We start from the raw sequence: 19,500 nt of genomic DNA, 5'->3' as shown, positions 1-19,500 counted from the left end.
GACCGATATGAGAGCAGCAGTGCACTAGATACACCTACAGTGCCGTCCAGTGCCGGTCCACATTTCGAGCGCTCCGGCCTGCTTGCAAAAGAAAGTAACAGCATGAACGGCGTCGCACTCAAGTACCATGAGCCGCCAGAAGCAAAGAGACCAAAGCATACATGGCGTATGTATGTGTTTAAAGACGGAAAAGAAGTTGGTATGTGTACCGTTGCTAACAGCAGATATGGTTCTGCTTGGACGCCAGTCATGTTACCTCCTTGGAAGAGACCGAGCCGTGGTCGATATACCTACCGAGCACCCCTCTTGCTCGAAGCAGCACGCTGCCGTTCAATTTCGCCAAGTCACGCAGCGCAATGAGTTTGGCGATGAGCACCGCTATGTACAGTACGTCGACTTTCCCCTCACAGTAGACCATTTCTCATTGATCTCGACTCGGCGAATGGCAGTACCGTCAACGGCGACGAAATTCCCAAATCGCGCTACTTTGAACTTCGCTCCGGCGATACGTGCCAGTTCGGGGCAAGTGTGCGTGAGTATGTATTCCTCGACGAGACAGCAGCGCCGTAGTGTCTACCGTGTCGAGCTTAGTCATCGACCCAAGCGTGTGCTCACCATGCCGTACCGCGTTGAGTACGCGAGTTCAGGGCGTGCCAAGTGCCATGGTCCGCAACCGTGTGCGGGCAGCAAGATTGAAAAAGGCGAGATGCGGCTCGGTGTGATTGCTGAAATTATGGGACACACGGTACGTCATTCTAGACAGCTTACCGTAGTCGATGGTTTGGCGCCACTGGGGATGGTACGCATGCGCACGACTAACAGCAGCACTACAGACCGTGTGCTAAAAAATGTGATCGAAGCGATTGGAGATGCGCCAGAGCTTGTACGTGATTCGCTTGCTGATGCCAGGATGGATTTGAGACGCTGTACCCCCTGGACCAAAAAAATGTCATGGCGGCATTTAAGCAGGGTCATCTGCGCGAGGAAGACGTGACTCCAATTTTGCGCGAACAGCAAGAGGTGCGTGAGGCAAGGCGGGCTGCAAATGAAGAGGATGGCAAGTCATGGGAGCGCAAGCCACGACGGAGCCGCAAGAAGAAGGATGAGCTCGTGGATGAGGATACGAGACAGTCTACCGATGACGACGAAGACGCGCTTGTCAATATAGATGGGCTTGACGATATGCCTGCAAAACGCAAGCGCAAGCCTACACAGCACTATCGCCCGTCGCCACGCAAAAAGCGGGGTAGGGTGGTCATGCAGGAAGACACGGAGAGCGATATGGACAGCATCGAAGATGAATCTGACGTGACTGAAGATTCTGCTAGCGACGATTTTGAAGGCTCTGATGAAGATGAAGATGAGTAGATACTATCGTATACGGCACGACCATGGAAATTGTTGCGAGCACACGACACGCTTGCTGGATTCTGACGACGTGTGCTGCTGCATTGCTGAGTGTAAATTTGCACCGTTTATAAGAGCAAACCCATATAACTTCGCGTTGTAAAAGACTTCGATGTATGTCGCGACGCGCATGTCTAGTGATGTGAAAGCGCAACGTTGACGTTTTAAACATGCACTCCACACCTTTAAAGACCAACGTTTTCTTGTGTAAACGTGAGATTAAACAGCTAGCACTTAGGGCATCCCTACTAGATGCTAAGAAGCACGCACGCCGAAGCGTGACGCCACGCTACTGCTCCAGCGATGCTGGGCACCAGAAGCAAAGCCTTTCGACGCACGGCCCATGTCACGTGCGTAGGATGCATCGGTGACGACAAAAATTTGCGGGTTGCCATTTACGATGGGAGTACTTGGCTTGACGCGCTGGGCAAACGATTCGGAGCGCTTGATTTCCAGTCAGTTGACATTCCCGGTGCCCGAAGGTTCTAGCGAGTCGCTAGTGGATGGCGAGCCGGCGGATCTCGGTCCCAAAGGTGACTGGCTCGTCATTGACGCCTGGGCCTGGATCCACTACGCGTGGCACTCTATGAACGCCAACGTGTACCAGGGCGGTTCTTTTGTTGAGTTCCGTCTGATCCTGAATGCATGGATCGATACATTGGAGGCTGCTGGCTTTAAGATCATTGTCGTGATTGATGGTCCTCGCCTGCACCAGAAACTCGGCGCGACGCTAAACCGAACGCAGAACTATGTGCGGATGAACGTAAAGCTGATGCGCGCAGGCCCAAAGCTGCGTGCGGACCCAGAGTTTGAGAACGGCCGCATTTTGCCGCCTGGCCCGTCCGATTGTCTGTTCAGTGTGCTCGATGCGCGCAACATTGAATGCAAGGTCGGTGCGGAGGAAGTCGATTCCGAGATCGCGCAGATTGCAAACGAGCGTGGTGGATACGTAATGAGCCGCGACTCTGACTTTTTGATTCTCGGTGGAAACACGCCGCAGTGCAAAGGATACATCCCCTTTAGCTCGGTCGAGTTCGTTGCACAGGAAATCGGCGGGCAGCCCGAGGCGCCGCCCGCAGATGACGACGATGGATTTACAACCGTATCTACCGCAAAAAGCAAGCGCGACAAGAAGCAGCAGGCTGCCGCCAAGCTTGCCAACCTCCCGCACCTTTTGCGCACGCCCGTACTTCCCGGTCAGCGCGCGACACTGAAAGAGACCTCTGTGCGCTTCCGTTGCTTCTCCTCAGCCAAGTGCGCCTCGCAGCTGCAAATCCCCATGAGTCTTTTGCCTGTATTGGCCGCACTAGTCGGCACGGAGAACAGGTCTGGCGAGCAAGTCGAATTGTATAACACGGTGTTTCACGGCGTCGCGAATCGAATGCCGGTCCTTGCCTCCACACTTGCGGAGCAGTACGCCGCAATCAAGGCCGAGGATGCGTCCGGCGCAAAAGACGCGCCGCAGCCTGCTGCCGAGGGTCCCGATGAGAGCGAGCATGAAATCGACACTCGCGATCCAGTCTTACGCCTGCTGACGCGCTGCTTTGATGCCGTTGTGCAATATGGCCGCAAGCGCCGTGGCGCGCATATCCCCGTATCATGGGCAATGCGCCAGAGCGTAGTGATAAGCATGCATGCCGTAGCGCTTGTTTTCATGCCCGGGAAGAGCGACGAGGCGATCGACCGTTTCATGAAAAAATCCGATGTACATGCCCTTGAAAAGTACCAACTTGCATACTGGGCGCGCCAATTTGACCAGGTGCTTGTCTCTGTTCTTTTGGAACGTATCTATATTGCCCGCGTCTACCTGGAAGAGCCTGATGAACCGTCGTCGCAGCGCGCTGTGGTGCGGCCGCTGCGCTCCTTCATTTGGTCTGCCATACTAGCTGTATGGCTCGCAGCGCACCCCGACGAGGAAGTGCAGCCAGAACTTGCGGAACAAGTTGCTCAAGTTTCGTTGGATGGTGCTAAGGAAGAGGAAGACGACGACGAAGAGGTGGAGGTGGAGACAGAAAAGGTAGAGGGAGAGGAGGAAGAGGAAGAGGAAGAGGAAGAGGAAGAGGAAGAGGAAGAGGAAGAGGAAAAAGAGCAGATTTCTAAAGACGATGCTGCACTAGCCGCGCTTCCCAAAATCACCGAATACACCCGCACTGAATACTCTTTGCGTAAAGAGGATGTGCCTGTACTCCCTCTCCCTGAACTTATTGAGACGATTTCAAGTCGCACGCACCTTCCCATCCCTGCAGAGCTCGGTCCGCTAGTTGAGTCGTACGCCAGCGCAAAAGACAGCGGCAGCGAGCCGCAGCCCGTGCATGTGCCGGAGCTACCTGAAAATGTACGCATGCAACTGTGGCTTTATGCGCACTACGCAGCCATCCCCCAAATGGACCAGCTGCCGAGAGATATGTGGCCCCTTGCCGCCACGTTGCGCTATGCAATTGTAGCCAACCGTGAGCGGCTTGGCTCAATGCGCACCAAGCACAACTGGACATTGCAGGAAGTAGAGGCTGCTGTATACACCGCCTGTGTCACACGCAAGCTGTACAAAGACGCCACGCCCGAAGAGCACCAAGCAGTCGTCGATGCATACGCGAGAGGCTCGCCGCCGAACCGTAGCATCAGCTTGAGCACCATGCTTGGATTTACGCTCGAGACCAGTGTGATGCTCACACAGGCTATGCTTTTGTGCGACAAGCTTCCCAACGCATGTACTCTTTTTGAAGCGCCCATCTTCCACGCCCGCCTCAGCGAGCAGCTCGATGAGTGCAGCCAAGAGACGGCGTGGAGGCAATTCGAAGACAAGGAGCTCCACGACCGCGTGCTTGCCGTTGTCCTTGAAGGAATCGAAGACCGCATCGGACGTACGCGCGCCCGTCAGGCCACGACACAGCGCGCCGCGCCCTCCCGCCAGCGCAGACATCTTGGCCTGCTCTCCGAAACAATGCTGTAGTTTGTAGTTTCTGCATGCCCGATCACCCGATCACCCGATTGCTTACATGGCCGCTGCATGCCGCCCGTCTCTGCCTCTTTGCATGAATTCTGGCGCGCAGCGCGCCGAGTCGCGCTGGTACTGCCCCCCCTCGCCTGATTTCGTCGCAAATGTGGGCGAGGAATTGGATTCGCTAACGCTGGAAGATATTCATATCGGCAGCAATGACGAGACGCCCGTTTGGTCGCCGCGTCAAGCGCCGCAACTTGATCACATCGACTCGGAAGGCGAGGAGGAGCCGTTCGACGAGGACGAGGAGGATATGCATGCTTCGGGAATTCCTGCTGCACGTGGACATCTTCTGGATGCTCGGTACGTACCACAGCGAGGCTCACCACAGCGAGGCTGACACGCCTGCATTCCGAGCCGCGGTGCTGGCCATGTTTTCCACAACGCTTGCGCTTCCGGGATGGGACGCGGCGCATGTACAAGCACAGCTCTTGCCGCTGCACCCTGACCATGTGCATTTGAAACGTATTAGCGGCGCATTCACCAACGCCGTCTTCTTTGTCAGTTACAAGGATGTGCGCTTCCAATGCGCGCAGCCGCCAACGCTGCTTTTGCGCGTGTACGGGATGGGCAGTGGGGCGCTTTTATCGCGTCGGTCTGAGTTGCTAGTTTTGCATACGCTCTCAAGTCTGTACAAGATCGGTCCCCATATTCTCGGCACGTTTGCCAACGGGCGCGTCGAAGAGTTTTACCAGTGCCATGCGATTGGCCCTGAAGGCATGCGCGATTTCGGTGCCAACGGCGTAGAGGGCATTGCACACTGGGTTGCACGTAGAATGCGCGAGCTTCACGAAGTCCCGCTCGATGTGATGCGCACGGTGCTCGAGCAGGGCGACCTCAAGGCGCCTTCGGCCAAAGGATTCGGCCGCGGCATTGAGAACAGTATCATGGCATCGAGCCATCATCCGCGGCCGCGCAGAGTGCAGCACGGCCCGAGTTTGCAGCCCATGTCGCCTCAGTGGAGCTACAGCCGCTACGCGCATCCGAGCCCGCCGTTTTTCTCGCGCACAAGAAACATGTCTACCATGTCGTTTGATTCGCTCGCCACGAGCTACGACTCGCTGGCCATGAGTGTGCAAGGAACACCCGCAAATGCACTCAGTCCGCACCAGGAAGCGTGTGTCGATGTGCGCATGTCGCCTTTGGCGCTCGAGCCGTCCCTTTCTCCGCCGCGAAATGTGCACGGGCCGTATCCTGGCGTTTGGCGCCGCTTGAAGCGCTGGATGCGCGAAGCAAGCAAAGTACTCGAGCTCCTCAATGTTTTTCTTACGACGGCAGAAGGGCGCGCCGCTAGCCGCGCGCTCAAACTTCCCGAATCACTCCCCGTTGCATACGAGCCGAATAATACGCCGCAGTATACGACCCAGGATATACGTTCCACAACGACGCACTTTGATGATTTGTACCGCACGGTTAGGGCGATGGATCTTCCGCGCCTCTGTGTCGAGATCATGCAATTTAAGGCATACGTGCGTGGCTGGGAGCGTCGCGAAGGCAAGTCGCGGCGTGTCTTTTGTCACAACGACTCGCAGTACGGAAACCTTCTCAAGCTCGATTTTGACGAGGATGGAGAACTGCCCGCGATGGCGTCAGGAATGCCGCGCGCAGAGCTAGGCCAACTAAGCCCTGCATCTGGTGCGCGTCGCCGCTCCCGCTCTCGGGCTCGCGGCGCTCCGCCGTACGAGCGTTTGGTTGTAATTGACTTTGAGTATGCAAGTCCGAACCCGCGTGCGTACGACATTGCGAACCATTTCCACGAATGGTGTGCAGACTACCACGACATGCATAATCCATGGAGCTTGACAATGCACCGCAGCTACCCAACACAGGAGGAACGACGTCGCTGGCTCACTGCGTACGTTGAGCAGGGCCGTACGATGAGCAAACGCGGCAGTGCGCCATCAAAGCTCGGCGAAGCGGAGCCTGTACTTGGGATCGCCGAGATGGAATTACCGCCATCGGTGATCAGCGAAGGTATACCGTCGTTGGATGCCAAGGTTGCTGCAGACGTCGATCGTTTGGAGCAGGAAGTTTATGTATGGTCTCCTGCGACCCACGCTGTATGGGGCCTTTGGGGAATAGTTTTTGCGCGTGGAAGTGTCGAGCGTATGATCAATGAGGTGCGCAGCTATGTATACCCTGGCGAAGATGGCGAATTGGTGTATGCGCCGAACATGCCAGAAACACAGCAGGTGCATGATCAAGGCAGTGCGGAAAACTTTGATAATTTACGGTACGCGCTCGGTCGCGTTGAACTCTTTCGAAAAGAGCTCCGGGAGCGGCATGTGGAAGTGTAGCTATGGTAGCGCGAATGTGGAAAAACTGTATTTTGGAGGCATTGTGTAGACAAAAGCTGGTGTGTAGCTATGTGTTCCAGTCTCGGAGCGTCGCGTGTTGGCAGAAAAGAGTCGATTGGTACAAACACGTTATACGGCCACCCCACCCTCACTGTATCTGGGCAGGAGTCTCTTCTGTGCTGCCGTTTGCAGATTTCTTAGGTGACTGCTCCTTTGCAGGCTCACTGCTCTTACTCGGCACATCGTCGTCGACATCGTCGATGGTAGAGCCCGTCATGCTCGCTGCAGAAGCTGTGCCGTTCTTTGCTGCGTCTTTCGCAACAAGCTGCATAATCACGTCAAATACCTCCTTCGGCACTGCCTTTTGATAAATCATGACCAGCTCAACCGGCGCGGGGTACACCTTGAGCGCCTTGAAAAAGGCCATGGCAGCAGGCACATGGTACGAAGGTCCTTGCGCAAACAAAGCCTCTCCAACCGCGACCTGTTCCATGAAAAAGCTCTCACGCTCCTGTACGCCCGCAGGCAGCACGCCTGGCTTTGTCACGTCTTCCACAGCCTGGTCCATCACCGCCTCCTGCTCCTGCGCCTGCATTTTTTGCTCGCGCTTCGCAGCCTTGTCAAGACTCTTCGATTGCTTGCGCAGCTGCTTGCGAAATTCAGGATTATTCCTCCTCTTGTAGTCAAAGTATACAGCATATCCTAAAGTCACAGCACCGATCGTAAGCGCAGTCACCGAAAGCGTTGTGGTGAGCTTCATCGTCCAGGAGCAAGCCTCTCGAGGCGCTGCTTCTCCCGAAATCACGTGCGACGCTTTGGCCAGCGCGTGGCGCTCCTTTCCCCGGCGCACCATGGGTACAAACCCGTTCCTGCGCGTGCCGCCAAAGCCTATTGCGCAGCGCTTGCCCAACAGGCATGCAGATACAAGTGAATCCAGCACTGCGGATGTATTGGGGGAGTGTGAGCTGACACCGTTGCGTGCACACTATCTAAAAAAGACACTTGTCTCGCTCCAACTCCAGCGCGAGCTTGCACTTGCGATGCAGGGTGACGTGCTCGGTCAGCTTGGCCCGCCGTTTAAGCAGACACCAAATGCGCCGCAGGTAGATTTGCCTTTTCTGCGCCACTTTCTGCACAAGTTCGTGCTAACATTCCCATTTTTCGTGCGCGCACCGCCCGATTTCTTTTCCACCAAAGTGCAGGCATTTGTAGAGCGGCTTGTCGCGCACAAGATTGTGGTGATTGACGAGGCGACTGGGGACTCGGCGCGTCTCCCCAATATTCTGTCGCGCTTTGAAAGGTATGCGTGCCTGCTCATGAGTTCCGCTTTGCACGTTCCTGGCGGCGAGGAAGTTGTGCACATTACCGAAGAAGACAGGCAAAAGATTGTATCGATGGAGAAGCACCGTTTTGCGGCGCAAAATGCCGTGCTTAACCAGCATGCCGCCGAAGCGCTCAGCGTGAATATCGCGTCCGTGCGCACGATCCGAGATCGAGGAATGCTTCGGAGCCGAGAGCACGACGAATTCATCTTGTGTACTCATACTAACAACGGTGAGCAGGTATTTGTTGCGCGGCGCTACTGTGACTTTCAAAATTTACATCTCACGCTGCGCGCGACGTTGCCTGCGAATGAGATTCCTGGCCCCCCACCCAAAGATCGAACCGCAACGACCGTCTCTCAGGCGGTTCGTCATGACAGCCCCACAGTCCTGCCGCGCGAGCGCAATCGACTTACGTTGCGTGCGTACATGCATGGCTTGATGGGTGTCCCTTCCGTAGCGGACAGCGACGCAATGCGCGACTTTCTCCTAAAAAACCCCATCACGCTCACCGCACAAGAAAAAGCCGACGCTGAAGCGCGCCGCCGCGCCGATACGATCCGCGAAGAAGAGCGTGCACGATTTGCCTCCGACACTGCGGTGCGTGTGCAGGAGCTGCGCAAGCATATTGGCGACTTCAAGGCGGAGCTCATGCAGCCAGACGGATTGAGCCACATGTTTAGCATCATTCGACAGTGCCCCCGCGCTTCTGATTTGCCCCCGCGTTTTCGTGTCATGCTCGATTGGGCCGAGTCGTCCATGGCTGCGGGTCTGTTTAGCATGTTTGTTGGGAGCGACACCGCATCGCAATCCTTTGCGAACCTGAAATTGATCCATGGAATGATGCCCTACTTTATGATTCGAAGCATTCTCCGCATTTCCAATCCACTCGCTATGATTCGCTCTCTCCTAGACCTGTTTCTCGTGCAACCCTTCGGGCAAAAGAGTCTGCTCCAGCGCATGTTTACCGGCCAGCTCCAAGAGGAGATTAACGAGCTGAGCGCGATGGGAAAAGGCGTCCAGGCCAAGGTCCAGGACATGACGCTGATCCAAAAGATGGATGAGTTTGTGGCGCTCCCTTGGGAAGCGCAAAATGCGCTTGCCAAACAGGCTGCACAAGAGCGCATCGATTTGGTGACTGCCATTATGCGCTCGCCCATTGGCTGTGATTTGCAGCGGCTCCAAGTCCATCGTATTGTGTTGGCCAGTCGTGCATACGAGCAGTTTAAGCGGCGACGCAGCGCCGCTGAAGCATGCGGAAGCGAGCAGGTCCAGCCAGACAATGACGACGCGTGGCTTTATGAAGACTTGCACGTTTACTTAAATCTTACGCGCACGATCCGCGACAAGGAGCAGCTTATTGCGCTCGTATTCGACAGCGCGACAACCGAGTTGGCCAAAGACATGATCACGATTTTCTACGCGCCGCTTGCACAGGTCTACAAAGCAGCAAACATCGCCGATACCCTCAGCGACGCGCAAAACTTTATCACGGACTTGATCCGCACTGTGGAGGAAAACGTTGACTTGAACGCGAGCAATCCACGCTACACTGTCCAGGTATTTAACGATCTTGTGCGCCGCCACGAGCGCCTCTTTTACAATTTTGTTTACCAGGTGCAGTCTAAAGGATCTGACTTGTTCGACAGCCTTGCGCGCTGGATCGAGCTGTTTGTAAACTATGTGCGTGACCCAGCACAAAGCTCCGAGGCCACGTCTGAAGGGCTGGGTACGGTAGACCTTGCATCCTGCCTCCCTGACGGCGCACAGCAAGCCAAGGTTTTGAACGAAGTGGATGAGATCATCAAGCATACCTACCAGCGCAAACTCAAGCGCGAACTCAAGATGCAACGGCGTCTCTCCAAGGCGGAAATTTCAGGCGCCGCTGAAGCGTATGCCGCTCGGCGCGAAAAAGCCGACGAGGATGCCTTTGTGCAGGCCATGTCCGACGAGTTTGGCTTTGGCGCCATGTTCGGCCAAGTCGCCGATGTTGCAGCGGAGGAAAGCGAGGAGTCGAGCATGGACGCGGTTTCCGATTCGGATTCTGACGACCCTGGAAATGTAGACCATGCCATGCACAAGGTCAAGGCCGAGGCGCCACAAGCGGCAAGTACCGACGCAATTCTTGCGCTTCTACCGGCCTTCATGGCACTTGTGCGGCCAACACTCCGCGACCCTGTATAGCTTTATTGTAGATACGAATGCACCAGGTAGGAAGCATTTTCGTTGGTATGCCTATGAGGGTGACTATGCACGGTGCAAGTGTAGACATTACTGCTTACCGTCCTCAGGGCCGGAACTTTGGCTGGCGCCCTGGTCGTTTTGTGCACGGCTCTCGTATACCTTTTTGAAAAGACCCAGGGACGCTTGCTGCGTCTCGTCAATCTTGCCCTTAATTTCCTCGGCAGTCACTGGTGCCTCGCCCGAGATGCCTTTGCTGGCGATCGCCTCGAGCTCGGAGACAAGGGCCTGGACCTTGTCGGCCTCCTCCTTGTCGAGCTGGTCCTTAAATTCGCCCATCGCCTTGCTTGTCTCACTGGCAACGCTTTGTGCGCGGTTAGACTCCTCAATGACCACACGACGCTCCTTGTCGGTCTCGGCGTGCTGTTCGGCTTCGTTGACCATGCGCTCAATCTCCTGGTCCGAGAGACCGGAGCCAGCAGCAATGGTCATACTCTGGTCCTTATTCGTGGCCTTGTCTTTGGCACCCACGTTTACGATACCGTCGGCGTCAATGTCAAAGGTGACTTCAATCTGCGGAACGCCTTTGGGCGCGGGAGGAATACCGGTAAGCTGGAAGTTGCCAAGCAGCTTGTTGTCGCGCACAAGTTCGCGCTCGCCCTGGTAGACTTGGATATCAACTGCCGTCTGACCATCCGCGGCAGTAGAAAAGACTTGGCTCTTTTTGGTAGGAATAGTCGTGTTGCGGTTGATAAGGCGCGTGAATACGCCGCCCAAAGTCTGGATGCCGAGCGAAAGCGGCGTCACATCGAGCAAGAGAATGTCGGTGACGTGGCCCGAAAGAACACCGCCCTGAATTGCAGCGCCAATGGCGACGGCCTCGTCGGGGTTGACGCCTTTAGAGGGGTCACGCTTAAAGATGTCCTTGACTGTGTCGGCGACCTTGGGCATACGGCTCATACCACCGACCATAATCACGTCCTGAATCTCGTTGCTCTTCACGCCAGCATCGGCAAGCGCCTTTTTGCACGGCTCGACCGTGCGCTGGATAAGCTTGGCACACATGCCCTCAAGTTGCGCGCGGGTAATCTTGGAGTTGATGTGCTTGGGGCCAGATGCGTCCGCAGTAATGTAGGGCAGGCTAATATCAGTGGACGAGGTGCTGGAAAGCTCAATCTTGGCCTTCTCGGCAGCCTCGCGGATACGCTGAATCGCCATGCGGTCCTTGCTAAGGTCGATGCCACTTTCCTTCTGGAAATCCTTGACAAGGTGCTCGACAATGACAATGTCGAAGTCTTCACCACCAAGATGGGTGTCACCGTTGGTCGACTTGACCTCAAACACGCCCTTGGACATTTCGAGAATAGACACGTCAAACGTACCACCGCCCAAGTCAAACACGGCAATAGTGGCGTTGTCGTGACGCTCAAGACCGTAGGCAAGCGCAGCGGCAGTGGGCTCATTAATCACACGCAGCACGTCGAGGCCGGCAATCGTGCCGGCATCCTTGGTGGCTTGGCGCTGGGAGTCGTTAAAGTAGGCAGGCACAGTAATAACGGCATGTTTGACAGACTTGCCGAGGTAGCCGCCAGCAGTCTCCTTGAGCTTGCCCACGACAAAGGCGCCGATTTGCGAAGGAGAGTACGTCTTGCCGCGCGCCTCGACCCAAGCATCGCCGTTGCTGTGCGGGACAATCTTGAAAGGCACGTTTCCAAGGTCCTTTTGCACCTCGGCGTCAGTAAACTTGCGGCCAATGAGACGCTTCGTGGCAAAGAGCGTCGCTTCGGGGTTCACCACGGCCTGGCGCTTGGCAGGAAGACCGACGAGGCGCTCGTCGTCCTTGGTGAATGCAACCACCGAGGGCGTGGTGCGGCCGCCCTCAGAGTTCTCAATGACGCGGGCTTGCTGGCCCTCCATGACGGCGACACACGAGTTAGTGGTGCCCAAATCGACACCAATCACGGGTCCGGTCGCTTTGCTGTTCGAGTTGAAACGCACACCAGCGCGAGTCAAGCCGGCCACAGTGCTGCCGCGCAGCGATTGGGACGCAAGCCTGCTCGCGGTAGGCGCCGTGCGAAGTCCACGGGAAAGAGTACCAATCATTTCAGTATAATGGTCCCTGAAAAAGTGGCAAAAGAAGTCGGGTGTAGCCCTCTTGTATTGCACGCAGTGGCGCACCTACCAGCCCTCTTCCTTCGCCTTCCGTGACCTTCCGCTTTGTACGCACGTGTACATCACGTGAAATGCAATCCCAGGTGGTCCGAGAGCGGCAAGCGGCTAAAAGCACGGGCCAGTCGTTAAAACGCAGCAAGCAATACAAGTCGCCCACTGTCACCATATCGTTGTCTATGTGTCATGTATATATAGAGGTACCATTTCGGCACGTTTTGATCAAGAAAGAAAAATTCGCTTGAAGGTCACGCAGTGGTGTTGTGCGGTCCCCAAAGGTCAAGAAGACGTCGGCCCACATTGGGCTCCAGCTCTGTACCGTCGCGCGACACCTTCACTAGACGGTTGTCGCGCCATGGGTTGCGCAGGCTTTGGATATCAGCGAAAGGAAGCGGGTCTGCATTTTTCCAAGTAATATAGAATGGACTCCCAATTTGTGCAGTCTTTTCGTGTATAAGTGGGGTCAAATTTTGGGATGGCATGCAGGGTGCGCCGGAGGGGTATGTGACCGCACTAATGTCTCGTGGAAGGATCCCGGTGTCCATATGGGTGTCACCTGCATTCTCAATATGTGTCCTGTCCATGTTTTCCAAACTAAGGTTGCGTTCCTTCGCTTCACGCGCCAATTCCTCCTTGGCATCGCGTTCGGCATTTATAGAAGGTGTGCCGGAAATCGAAGAGGATGTAGAGGTGCGGTCCACCCCATCGCTTGAATGCATCTCTGCACTCGCGGACCCATATTCCCGGTCCGGTGGAATGCCTCTTTTTTCCTTGAGCGCAGTGTCTGCGGGCAGCGCACCGCCAATGTGACTTGCCATATCTGCGTGCCCAAAAAACTGGCCGCTGAAGTTTTCACTAAAAAGCAGCGTGACTCGCTTGCTGTTCCGAAACGCTTGATCTAACACGGGCTCGTTGTGCGGCTGGGTGCGCCAGACATTGGTGCGCAGCGCCTCCACCAGCGCTTCGTGCGAGCTCGACTTAAGAATAAAAAACCGGTGTTCAAACATGGGCTGGCGCAAAAGGGAAGAGTTGGTCGAGGTAAAAGAGAGAGCATCACTTGCACTGCCCACTTCTTTCTGCTCATGCGCCTTGGTTTGTGCACGATACCAGCTCACATGCACGCCTTTGCCGCGCTGCGCTGCGACGCCAGCATACTCTGCGTCCTCCAGTTTGCGAGGACGACAGACGAGACAAGGACAAGCGGATTTTGCACGCAATGGTTTCCCATTGAAGTAAGCACATGCACGCTCCAAATCACGCGCGCATGTGTAGTTTACAAAAGCACAACTGGAACGTGAAATAATAAAGATAGACACAATCCCTGCCGCATTGTCGGCTACAAGCCCCGGCTCTTGTGGATCGGACAACCCAAGACTCGAGTCTGAACCCTGCGTCGCATTGGGCGAAGAACCCGCGGACGTATTGTCTAATCCAAAGTCGTCGGGGATGCCGATAAAAAAGGACCAGAGCTCGTCGACCATGGCGTCGGAAGGAACGTTTCCACACCACATGACAAAATTCGTGCGCATGCCTTGGCGCTGACTCTCAGAAGTAGCGCCGCAGTGAAGGGACATCTTGCTGCGCGGAGGACTTGTGGCCGCCCCGTTGCCCTTTCCGTGCTCCTCATCGAGTTTCGCCGGCTCATTTTCTGTCGAGCTCTCGCGCACTGGCCCTTCGCCCCACTGGCGCGCTTTGCCCAACTTGGGGTTGGCGCGCCGCCCGCGGAAATCGCCCGAGCTGGAGTGCATTCGATGCTTCTGAACTGTTTCCTTCACTTCCCGCGCTGCTGGAACATGCGCGGGTGCGTAATTTGGCAATACGGGGTATGCCTGGGGCATCACCTGAGGCGAGAGCATCGTGGGATATCCATAACAAGAGGTAAAGTCGCGGTACATATAAGGAGGCTGCGTGTGGGACGCCAAGGCAGAATTCAGGTACATATGCTTTGGGGGATGTGGGCTGCACACGTTGGTAAACGTCTGCGAAGGAGCGTGGTGTCCGTTCTGCGCGTACAGTGCTTGTTCCGGCTGTGAATTTTCGGGGTGGGGAGGATACGCGCATTGGCCAACCATCGCAGAGTTGGGGTAAAAAAAGGGCCGCTGGTATATAGGCATCGAAAAGGGAACTTCAAGGAGAACTGTGTTGAGCTGTTGCGAATGCAACGCATTCGCCAACGTGGTATCGCTTTCGTGCGTACCGTCATGCTCATCTGGAAGGGAATAGAGTGGCTGTTCAGAGGCATACGGTGGCCAAGGTGGATGGTTTTCGGGAAAATGCCCGTAGTAATAGTACCCTGGATACTGTGCGGAATCGGCATTCGGACCTGCGCGTGTATAGGTGACAGACGCTTGCTCATAGTAAGGATCGGTATTGGCAAAGTAGGTAGGCATATTCATCGACGCAGGCTGCTGCGTGTTCATGCTCAGAGAGGCATTGTGATGTTGATTTTTATTATTACGAGCGTCCACATGCTGGCGTGTGTGGTTGCGTCTGGGCGCTTTTCCCGTTCGCAAAAACAGTTTTTGTTTTTGACCATCCCCGGGCTCGTAGCTGCGGGTGTCTTTTGCACCGTCATGACTTCCGGGGCGACACTGGCGTGAATCTGAAGTGTGAGCAGATGTCTTGGGAGACGTGTTGACTGAAGGGAAACTGCCCTTGTGCTGCTTCATCACTACTGACAGAAACTTCCTTGCCACCCGTAATCATACGATACTTGAAGCTAATATCAAGAACTCAGACGGCTCAGGGTCTGGTGGCAAACGCGTGGTTTCGCACGATTCAACAAGCGGAAAGCCCCTGGATAGTGCAATGCCAACCAACTGTACTAGTTTGGACGCAAGAGCCGCGCTCAATGAACGTGTCGCTTAGAGGAGCGCACAATTAGGGGACAGTGACCCTGAACGACACCGAATTTCATCTGGCCCTTCCGATTGCATGCCACGTGAGAAGCGCAAGGTTATTTTTGACCCGATCCTGCTGCGTGCAATAAGTTAGATCTGACTTGCGCGGTTTGACAGGCCAAGGGTCACCTGACAACTGCTCAAATAGGCGCGTTGACACGCGCGCGACTTCCAAGTTCGGTAAAAATCTGCTTTTTTAAGCGAATAAAAAATCCCGATAACGCGTGCATATTGTGACTGTGCAAAACAAAGGTCTACGCGGGGCTCGAACCCGCAACCCTCAGCTGGCCCCTCTATAATATAGAAGGCTGATACGCTACCATTGCGCCAGCAGACCCAAGTATCATCGCGAACCGCGTTTGTTGCATAAAAAAATAGGTTAGACATTTTGGCGCTCGTCCGCACCGCTTGACGCGCTGCCTCCAACATGGTTACTGCGGAGGAGCATGCACAGACGCTTGCTGAAGAGTTCGAGGTATTGGAAAGCATTTATCTTGAGGGAGAGCTAGAAAGTATGTTGGACATGCTCGTTGCTTACGCACAGGAGTCTCGGAGGACGAGCTGCAAATCCGCGTCGTTCCAGAAGATTTTGACGAGAGCAAGCCAGGTATGTACTCTATCGGAATATTGACACTGCAGCGCCTATATTGCAGCTTGCGGTGCGGTATACGCCCGAATACCCCGATGCGCTGCCGGCGATTGCGATTCGTGTCGAAGAAGACCCATTGGGCGTGTTGGGCGAGGCACCAGACGCAGAACACGCATCGTTTTCTTCCGATCTACGCGCCGGTGTACAGCAATTGCATACAGAGCTGGAGCAGGTGGTGCGTATGTAGGAGAATCGCTAATGCCAGGCACAAGATTCACTGGGGATGCCCATGGTATTCACGCTAGCTTCGCACCTACGCGAAGCGCTCACAGACTATATACAGCGCATGGAAAAAGAAGGCGCCGAGCGTGCGAGCCGTGCGCGCGAGGCGGAGATTGCTGCCGAGGAAGAGAAATTTCTCGGTACGGCTGTCACTGCGGAACGGTTCAAGGAATGGCGCATAGCGTTTATGAAAGAGTATACTGCTGCACGCGAAAAGTCGGAAGCAGAGCACATGGCGACTCTGAGCAATAGGGAGCGTGAAGAGTACAAGAAATACAAGGCGAAGCTATCCGGCCGTGAACTCTTTTCCAAGCCAAGCACGGCGCCAAGTGTCGAGGACGAAAAAAGTACAGACGATTCCGTGCGCGAGGTTGATTGGAGTTTGTACTCGCGTGAGGCACGCGAGGAGCAAGCACGCGATGATGCTGAGGTAGAGGAAGAGGGTATCGTGGCGTATTCGGACGATGAGTAGTGCAGTAAATAGCATGCCCTGTAAACGCAGAAATTGGCGATTCTATGCGCGAGATTGCTGCTCCATGGCTGCATATGCTTCAGAAAGGTACGCCGTCGTTGCAGCAATCCGTGCATCCCTACATGCATACATTTCTTCTGTGCCATCTTCCACCTGTGCATCCAGTGAGGACATCGCGGCGTGTTCTTCGTCGCCCGCATCCTGCACCTCTGCCTCGCCCTCTTTGCCAAAGTAAACGGCACCTTCGACCTGATGCAAGCGCGTCCCTTCCGGAAGACTTCCCTGTACAATCATGCGGCCGACCAGGCGCTCGCATTCCGGCACCGGTCGCTCGAGCAGCTCTGCAAGGCTCTGCATCGTGATGGCTGTGTAAACGCGCGAGGCAGCGTAAACGTTGTGCTCCAGCAGCGCATCACAAGGCCCGCAGCCTAAACGATCGCGCGCCGTTTGCGACATCGTCATACCTTGCATCAGCAGTGCACGGTCGTGTGGCCGCAGAATCCTCTCTTTTGCAGCCGTTTTGAGTGGCCCCGCGTATGGCAGCGCATGCGCGCGAGCGTCCTGTACAAGCTCGGCCAAAATACGACGCCGCTGTGCACTTACAGGCGATAGCACAGCTGCAATCGCTGCCTTGGCAAGCATCGCGTCCCTGGCGTCTTGTGCAAGCATGTCTGACATGCTCAGCTCATAGTACCGCACCGCTGCATCGTAAAATCGTAACTGCTCGTCGTACAAACACGCTTGGCTCTCACGGAATTGGAGTAAGACCCGCTCCGTATCTGCATCCGTGCCTTCTGCTGCAACGATGTGTGTAAGTGAATTGGCTTTCTTGGCGTAGAAATCCGCGTCGTGCACATTTCCGGCCTGGAGCAGGAGGCGCAGGATATGCGCATTAATCTGCAGCCAAAACTGATTCGCGTTGTTGCGCCGGTTCGCATCGGATGCAATTCCTTGCAGCACCTCGGCAGCCTCTGCCCACGCACCTTGCGTTTCTAGCGCCTCTGCGAGCTGCACGCGAATCTGTGCAATTTCGTCCTCCAGGCTCGCGGCCTGCTCCTCAACTTGGGCCAAAGCCGTGCGCAATACTGCAAGGTACGTATCTGTATCGGCCAAAGCATGTTGTGCATTAGCATGTGCCTCGTGCACTTGTGCGGTGAATGTGGCAAGCACTTCGCGCCCCACAATCAGGCCTGCGCCCATCGTGTTTGCCCGTGCCAGCGCCGTATGCTGCAGAAAGGTGCGCAATACTGCAACCCAATCCGCTTCATTTTGTGCGAGAATTTCACGCAGAATCTGTACATACTCTTCAATACGCACACCGACCGCAAGACTGACAATGCTGTCGAGCCTTGCCGCGAGCGACGCCATGGTGGAGCACAGTCGCGTTTACGTCGGCCGAACCTAGCTGGGACGTGCACTACGATGGCTGAAATGGCGCTGGAGGCGCTGGTGTACGTGGCGGAAAGACTAACGGCAGCAGCACATTGGAAGGCTGGCCACGCATACAGCAGTTGCTCTATATTGCTGAGCATGCACCAGCACTGCGCCAGACTGCTGCAAAACAGGCGATCCAGGCGATCCAGGCATGCACAAGCGCAGTTGCGCTTTATGCTCATGCCTGGAAGCTGTACAATACAGATGCAGCGGATCCGATCGCGTTCGACGAGGCGTGGAAAGAAGCGGTCGAGGCACGGACCGCACAGGATCGCACCAAGCTGTATGGCGAGCTGCGCATGTACCAAAACAATACCATCGACGAAAGCATCCGCATGGCGTACCATGACTTGGGCAGACACTATTGGCACACGGGTGAGATGGAAGAAGCACTTTTGCACTTTGAAAAGGCGCGCGACTATTTTTCGACAAACGAGCATGCGCTGGAAATGTACTTGAGCGCCATGGAAGTCGCGCTTTACCTTGGCCAGTATGCGACAGCAGTTGCGTACGCTGACAAGGCCGAGTCTGTAGTACAGACGCTCCCAACCATTGACTTTGTCGTTCCGGGCCAAACAGACGCGTGGCGCTCTGTTCTTGCGCAGGGATCCACAGATCCAAGCGCGCGCGGCGAGCCGACAACAGGAAGTGCCGCGATAAGCGCTCTGTTTCGGGCTGGCGGCGGTGCAGGTTTAAGGCGCGTCGATGTGGATGAGCGCAGCGGCGACGCGCACGAAAAAGTACTGCCGCGCATCAATGCGGTGCGTATGCTGGGCGAATGGGGCGATGCTTCGGTGCATGAGCGCCTGCCGACTGTACGACTGGATGCGGTACATGCCAGTGCGTACGCTGATATGGCCAACCCCATCCAATTTGCGTGGTACGCGGTGCTGTCTGCATTGCATGTGCCACCAAACGAACAGCGTCAGCGTGTAAGCGAGCTGGCGGAGGATGCACAGTTTCGATGCGCGACAGAGAGCGACCAGGCGCCGCGCGAGGTGCTGCAGGCTTTTCTTGTTTCAAATTTCAGCCGCACATTGGCCATTCTCGCTCGATATACAGACGCGTTTGCACTGGACCGGATCCTCGGCAAGGAGCGTACCGAGAAAATCATGCATGCCATCATGTCGCGGCTCCTTGTATGCTACCTAAATGCATTTTCGCGGTGCTCGCTGCAAGGCATCGCGACAGCGTTTGGATGGGCGTTGGAGGATACTGTGCAGCGCGTAGCTTTGCTCATCCGCGCGGGTAATCTTGCCGCGCGCATCGACTGGCACGCCCAGGTAGTAGAAATGGACGAATCGTACGCGACATCGCAAGGCCCTGATACGCTCTGGAAGAATGTATGCAATGCCATGGCACTGCGGCAAAGGACTACATTGGCACAAAAAATGAGTGCGGCAAAGTGCGTACAGGGTGACTAACAGCAGCGTGATTGTGCGTCGTTGA

The 19,500-nt window shown here is 55.6% G+C and overlaps 10 protein-coding genes and 1 non-coding gene across 11 annotated transcripts; 6 read left to right on the top strand and 5 right to left on the bottom strand.

The window, feature by feature from the left end:
• Window positions 1-161: 161 nt before the first annotated feature.
• On the top strand, window positions 162-1,368 carry MVES1_004009 (uncharacterized protein; the record flags this gene model as incomplete). Its single annotated transcript, XM_056208818.1, has 6 exons — window positions 162-166; window positions 414-566; window positions 688-745; window positions 774-799; window positions 826-883; window positions 910-1,368. 6 exons carry the CDS (start codon window positions 162-164, stop codon window positions 1,366-1,368), a joined length of 759 nt encoding a protein of 252 aa, XP_056064793.1.
• A 439-nt stretch (window positions 1,369-1,807) lies between these two features.
• On the top strand, window positions 1,808-4,357 carry MVES1_004008 (uncharacterized protein; the record flags this gene model as incomplete). The annotated part of the gene is made up of 1 exon (XM_056208817.1): window positions 1,808-4,357. The coding sequence occupies one exon, from the start codon at window positions 1,808-1,810 to the stop codon at window positions 4,355-4,357; it is 2,550 nt and encodes an 849-aa protein (XP_056064792.1).
• An 82-nt stretch (window positions 4,358-4,439) lies between these two features.
• On the top strand, window positions 4,440-6,702 carry MVES1_004007 (choline kinase; the record flags this gene model as incomplete). The annotated part of the gene is made up of 2 exons (XM_056208816.1): window positions 4,440-4,708; window positions 4,737-6,702. The coding sequence occupies 2 exons, from the start codon at window positions 4,440-4,442 to the stop codon at window positions 6,700-6,702; spliced, it is 2,235 nt and encodes a 744-aa protein (XP_056064791.1).
• Window positions 6,703-6,850: 148 nt separating this feature from the next.
• On the bottom strand, window positions 6,851-7,462 carry TOM20 (mitochondrial import receptor subunit tom20; the record flags this gene model as incomplete). Its single annotated transcript, XM_056208815.1, has 1 exon — window positions 6,851-7,462. The coding sequence occupies one exon, from the start codon at window positions 7,460-7,462 to the stop codon at window positions 6,851-6,853; it is 612 nt and encodes a 203-aa protein (XP_056064790.1).
• A 91-nt stretch (window positions 7,463-7,553) lies between these two features.
• Window positions 7,554-10,208, top strand: MVES1_004005 (uncharacterized protein; the record flags this gene model as incomplete). The annotated part of the gene is made up of 1 exon (XM_056208814.1): window positions 7,554-10,208. One exon carries the CDS (start codon window positions 7,554-7,556, stop codon window positions 10,206-10,208), a length of 2,655 nt encoding a protein of 884 aa, XP_056064789.1.
• Window positions 10,209-10,295: 87 nt separating this feature from the next.
• Window positions 10,296-12,308, bottom strand: MVES1_004004 (uncharacterized protein; the record flags this gene model as incomplete). The annotated part of the gene is made up of 1 exon (XM_056208813.1): window positions 10,296-12,308. One exon carries the CDS (start codon window positions 12,306-12,308, stop codon window positions 10,296-10,298), a length of 2,013 nt encoding a protein of 670 aa, XP_056064788.1.
• A 314-nt stretch (window positions 12,309-12,622) lies between these two features.
• MVES1_004003 (uncharacterized protein) lies at window positions 12,623-14,794 on the bottom strand (the record flags this gene model as incomplete). The annotated part of the gene is made up of 1 exon (XM_056208812.1): window positions 12,623-14,794. One exon carries the CDS (start codon window positions 14,792-14,794, stop codon window positions 12,623-12,625), a length of 2,172 nt encoding a protein of 723 aa, XP_056064787.1.
• Window positions 14,795-15,524: 730 nt separating this feature from the next.
• On the bottom strand, window positions 15,525-15,611 carry MVES1_004002. Its single transcript has one exon. It is a non-coding gene; the product is annotated as a tRNA-Arg (tRNA).
• Window positions 15,612-15,701: 90 nt separating this feature from the next.
• GIR2 lies at window positions 15,702-16,617 on the top strand (the record flags this gene model as incomplete). The annotated part of the gene is made up of 4 exons (XM_056208811.1): window positions 15,702-15,786; window positions 15,819-15,881; window positions 15,914-16,102; window positions 16,169-16,617. 4 exons carry the CDS (start codon window positions 15,702-15,704, stop codon window positions 16,615-16,617), a joined length of 786 nt encoding a protein of 261 aa, XP_056064786.1.
• A 42-nt stretch (window positions 16,618-16,659) lies between these two features.
• MVES1_004000 (uncharacterized protein) lies at window positions 16,660-17,985 on the bottom strand (the record flags this gene model as incomplete). The annotated part of the gene is made up of 1 exon (XM_056208810.1): window positions 16,660-17,985. The coding sequence occupies one exon, from the start codon at window positions 17,983-17,985 to the stop codon at window positions 16,660-16,662; it is 1,326 nt and encodes a 441-aa protein (XP_056064785.1).
• Window positions 17,986-18,039: 54 nt separating this feature from the next.
• Window positions 18,040-19,475, top strand: MVES1_003999 (uncharacterized protein; the record flags this gene model as incomplete). The annotated part of the gene is made up of 2 exons (XM_056208809.1): window positions 18,040-18,068; window positions 18,095-19,475. The coding sequence occupies 2 exons, from the start codon at window positions 18,040-18,042 to the stop codon at window positions 19,473-19,475; spliced, it is 1,410 nt and encodes a 469-aa protein (XP_056064784.1).
• Window positions 19,476-19,500: the final 25 nt, after the last annotated feature.

This window comes from Malassezia vespertilionis, chromosome 9 (genome assembly GCF_029542925.1).
Source record: "Malassezia vespertilionis chromosome 9, complete sequence".
NCBI lineage: Eukaryota > Fungi > Basidiomycota > Malasseziomycetes > Malasseziales > Malasseziaceae > Malassezia > Malassezia vespertilionis.
Note: the sequence above shows the minus strand (reverse complement) of the source record. Positions and strands in the feature narration are given on the sequence as shown.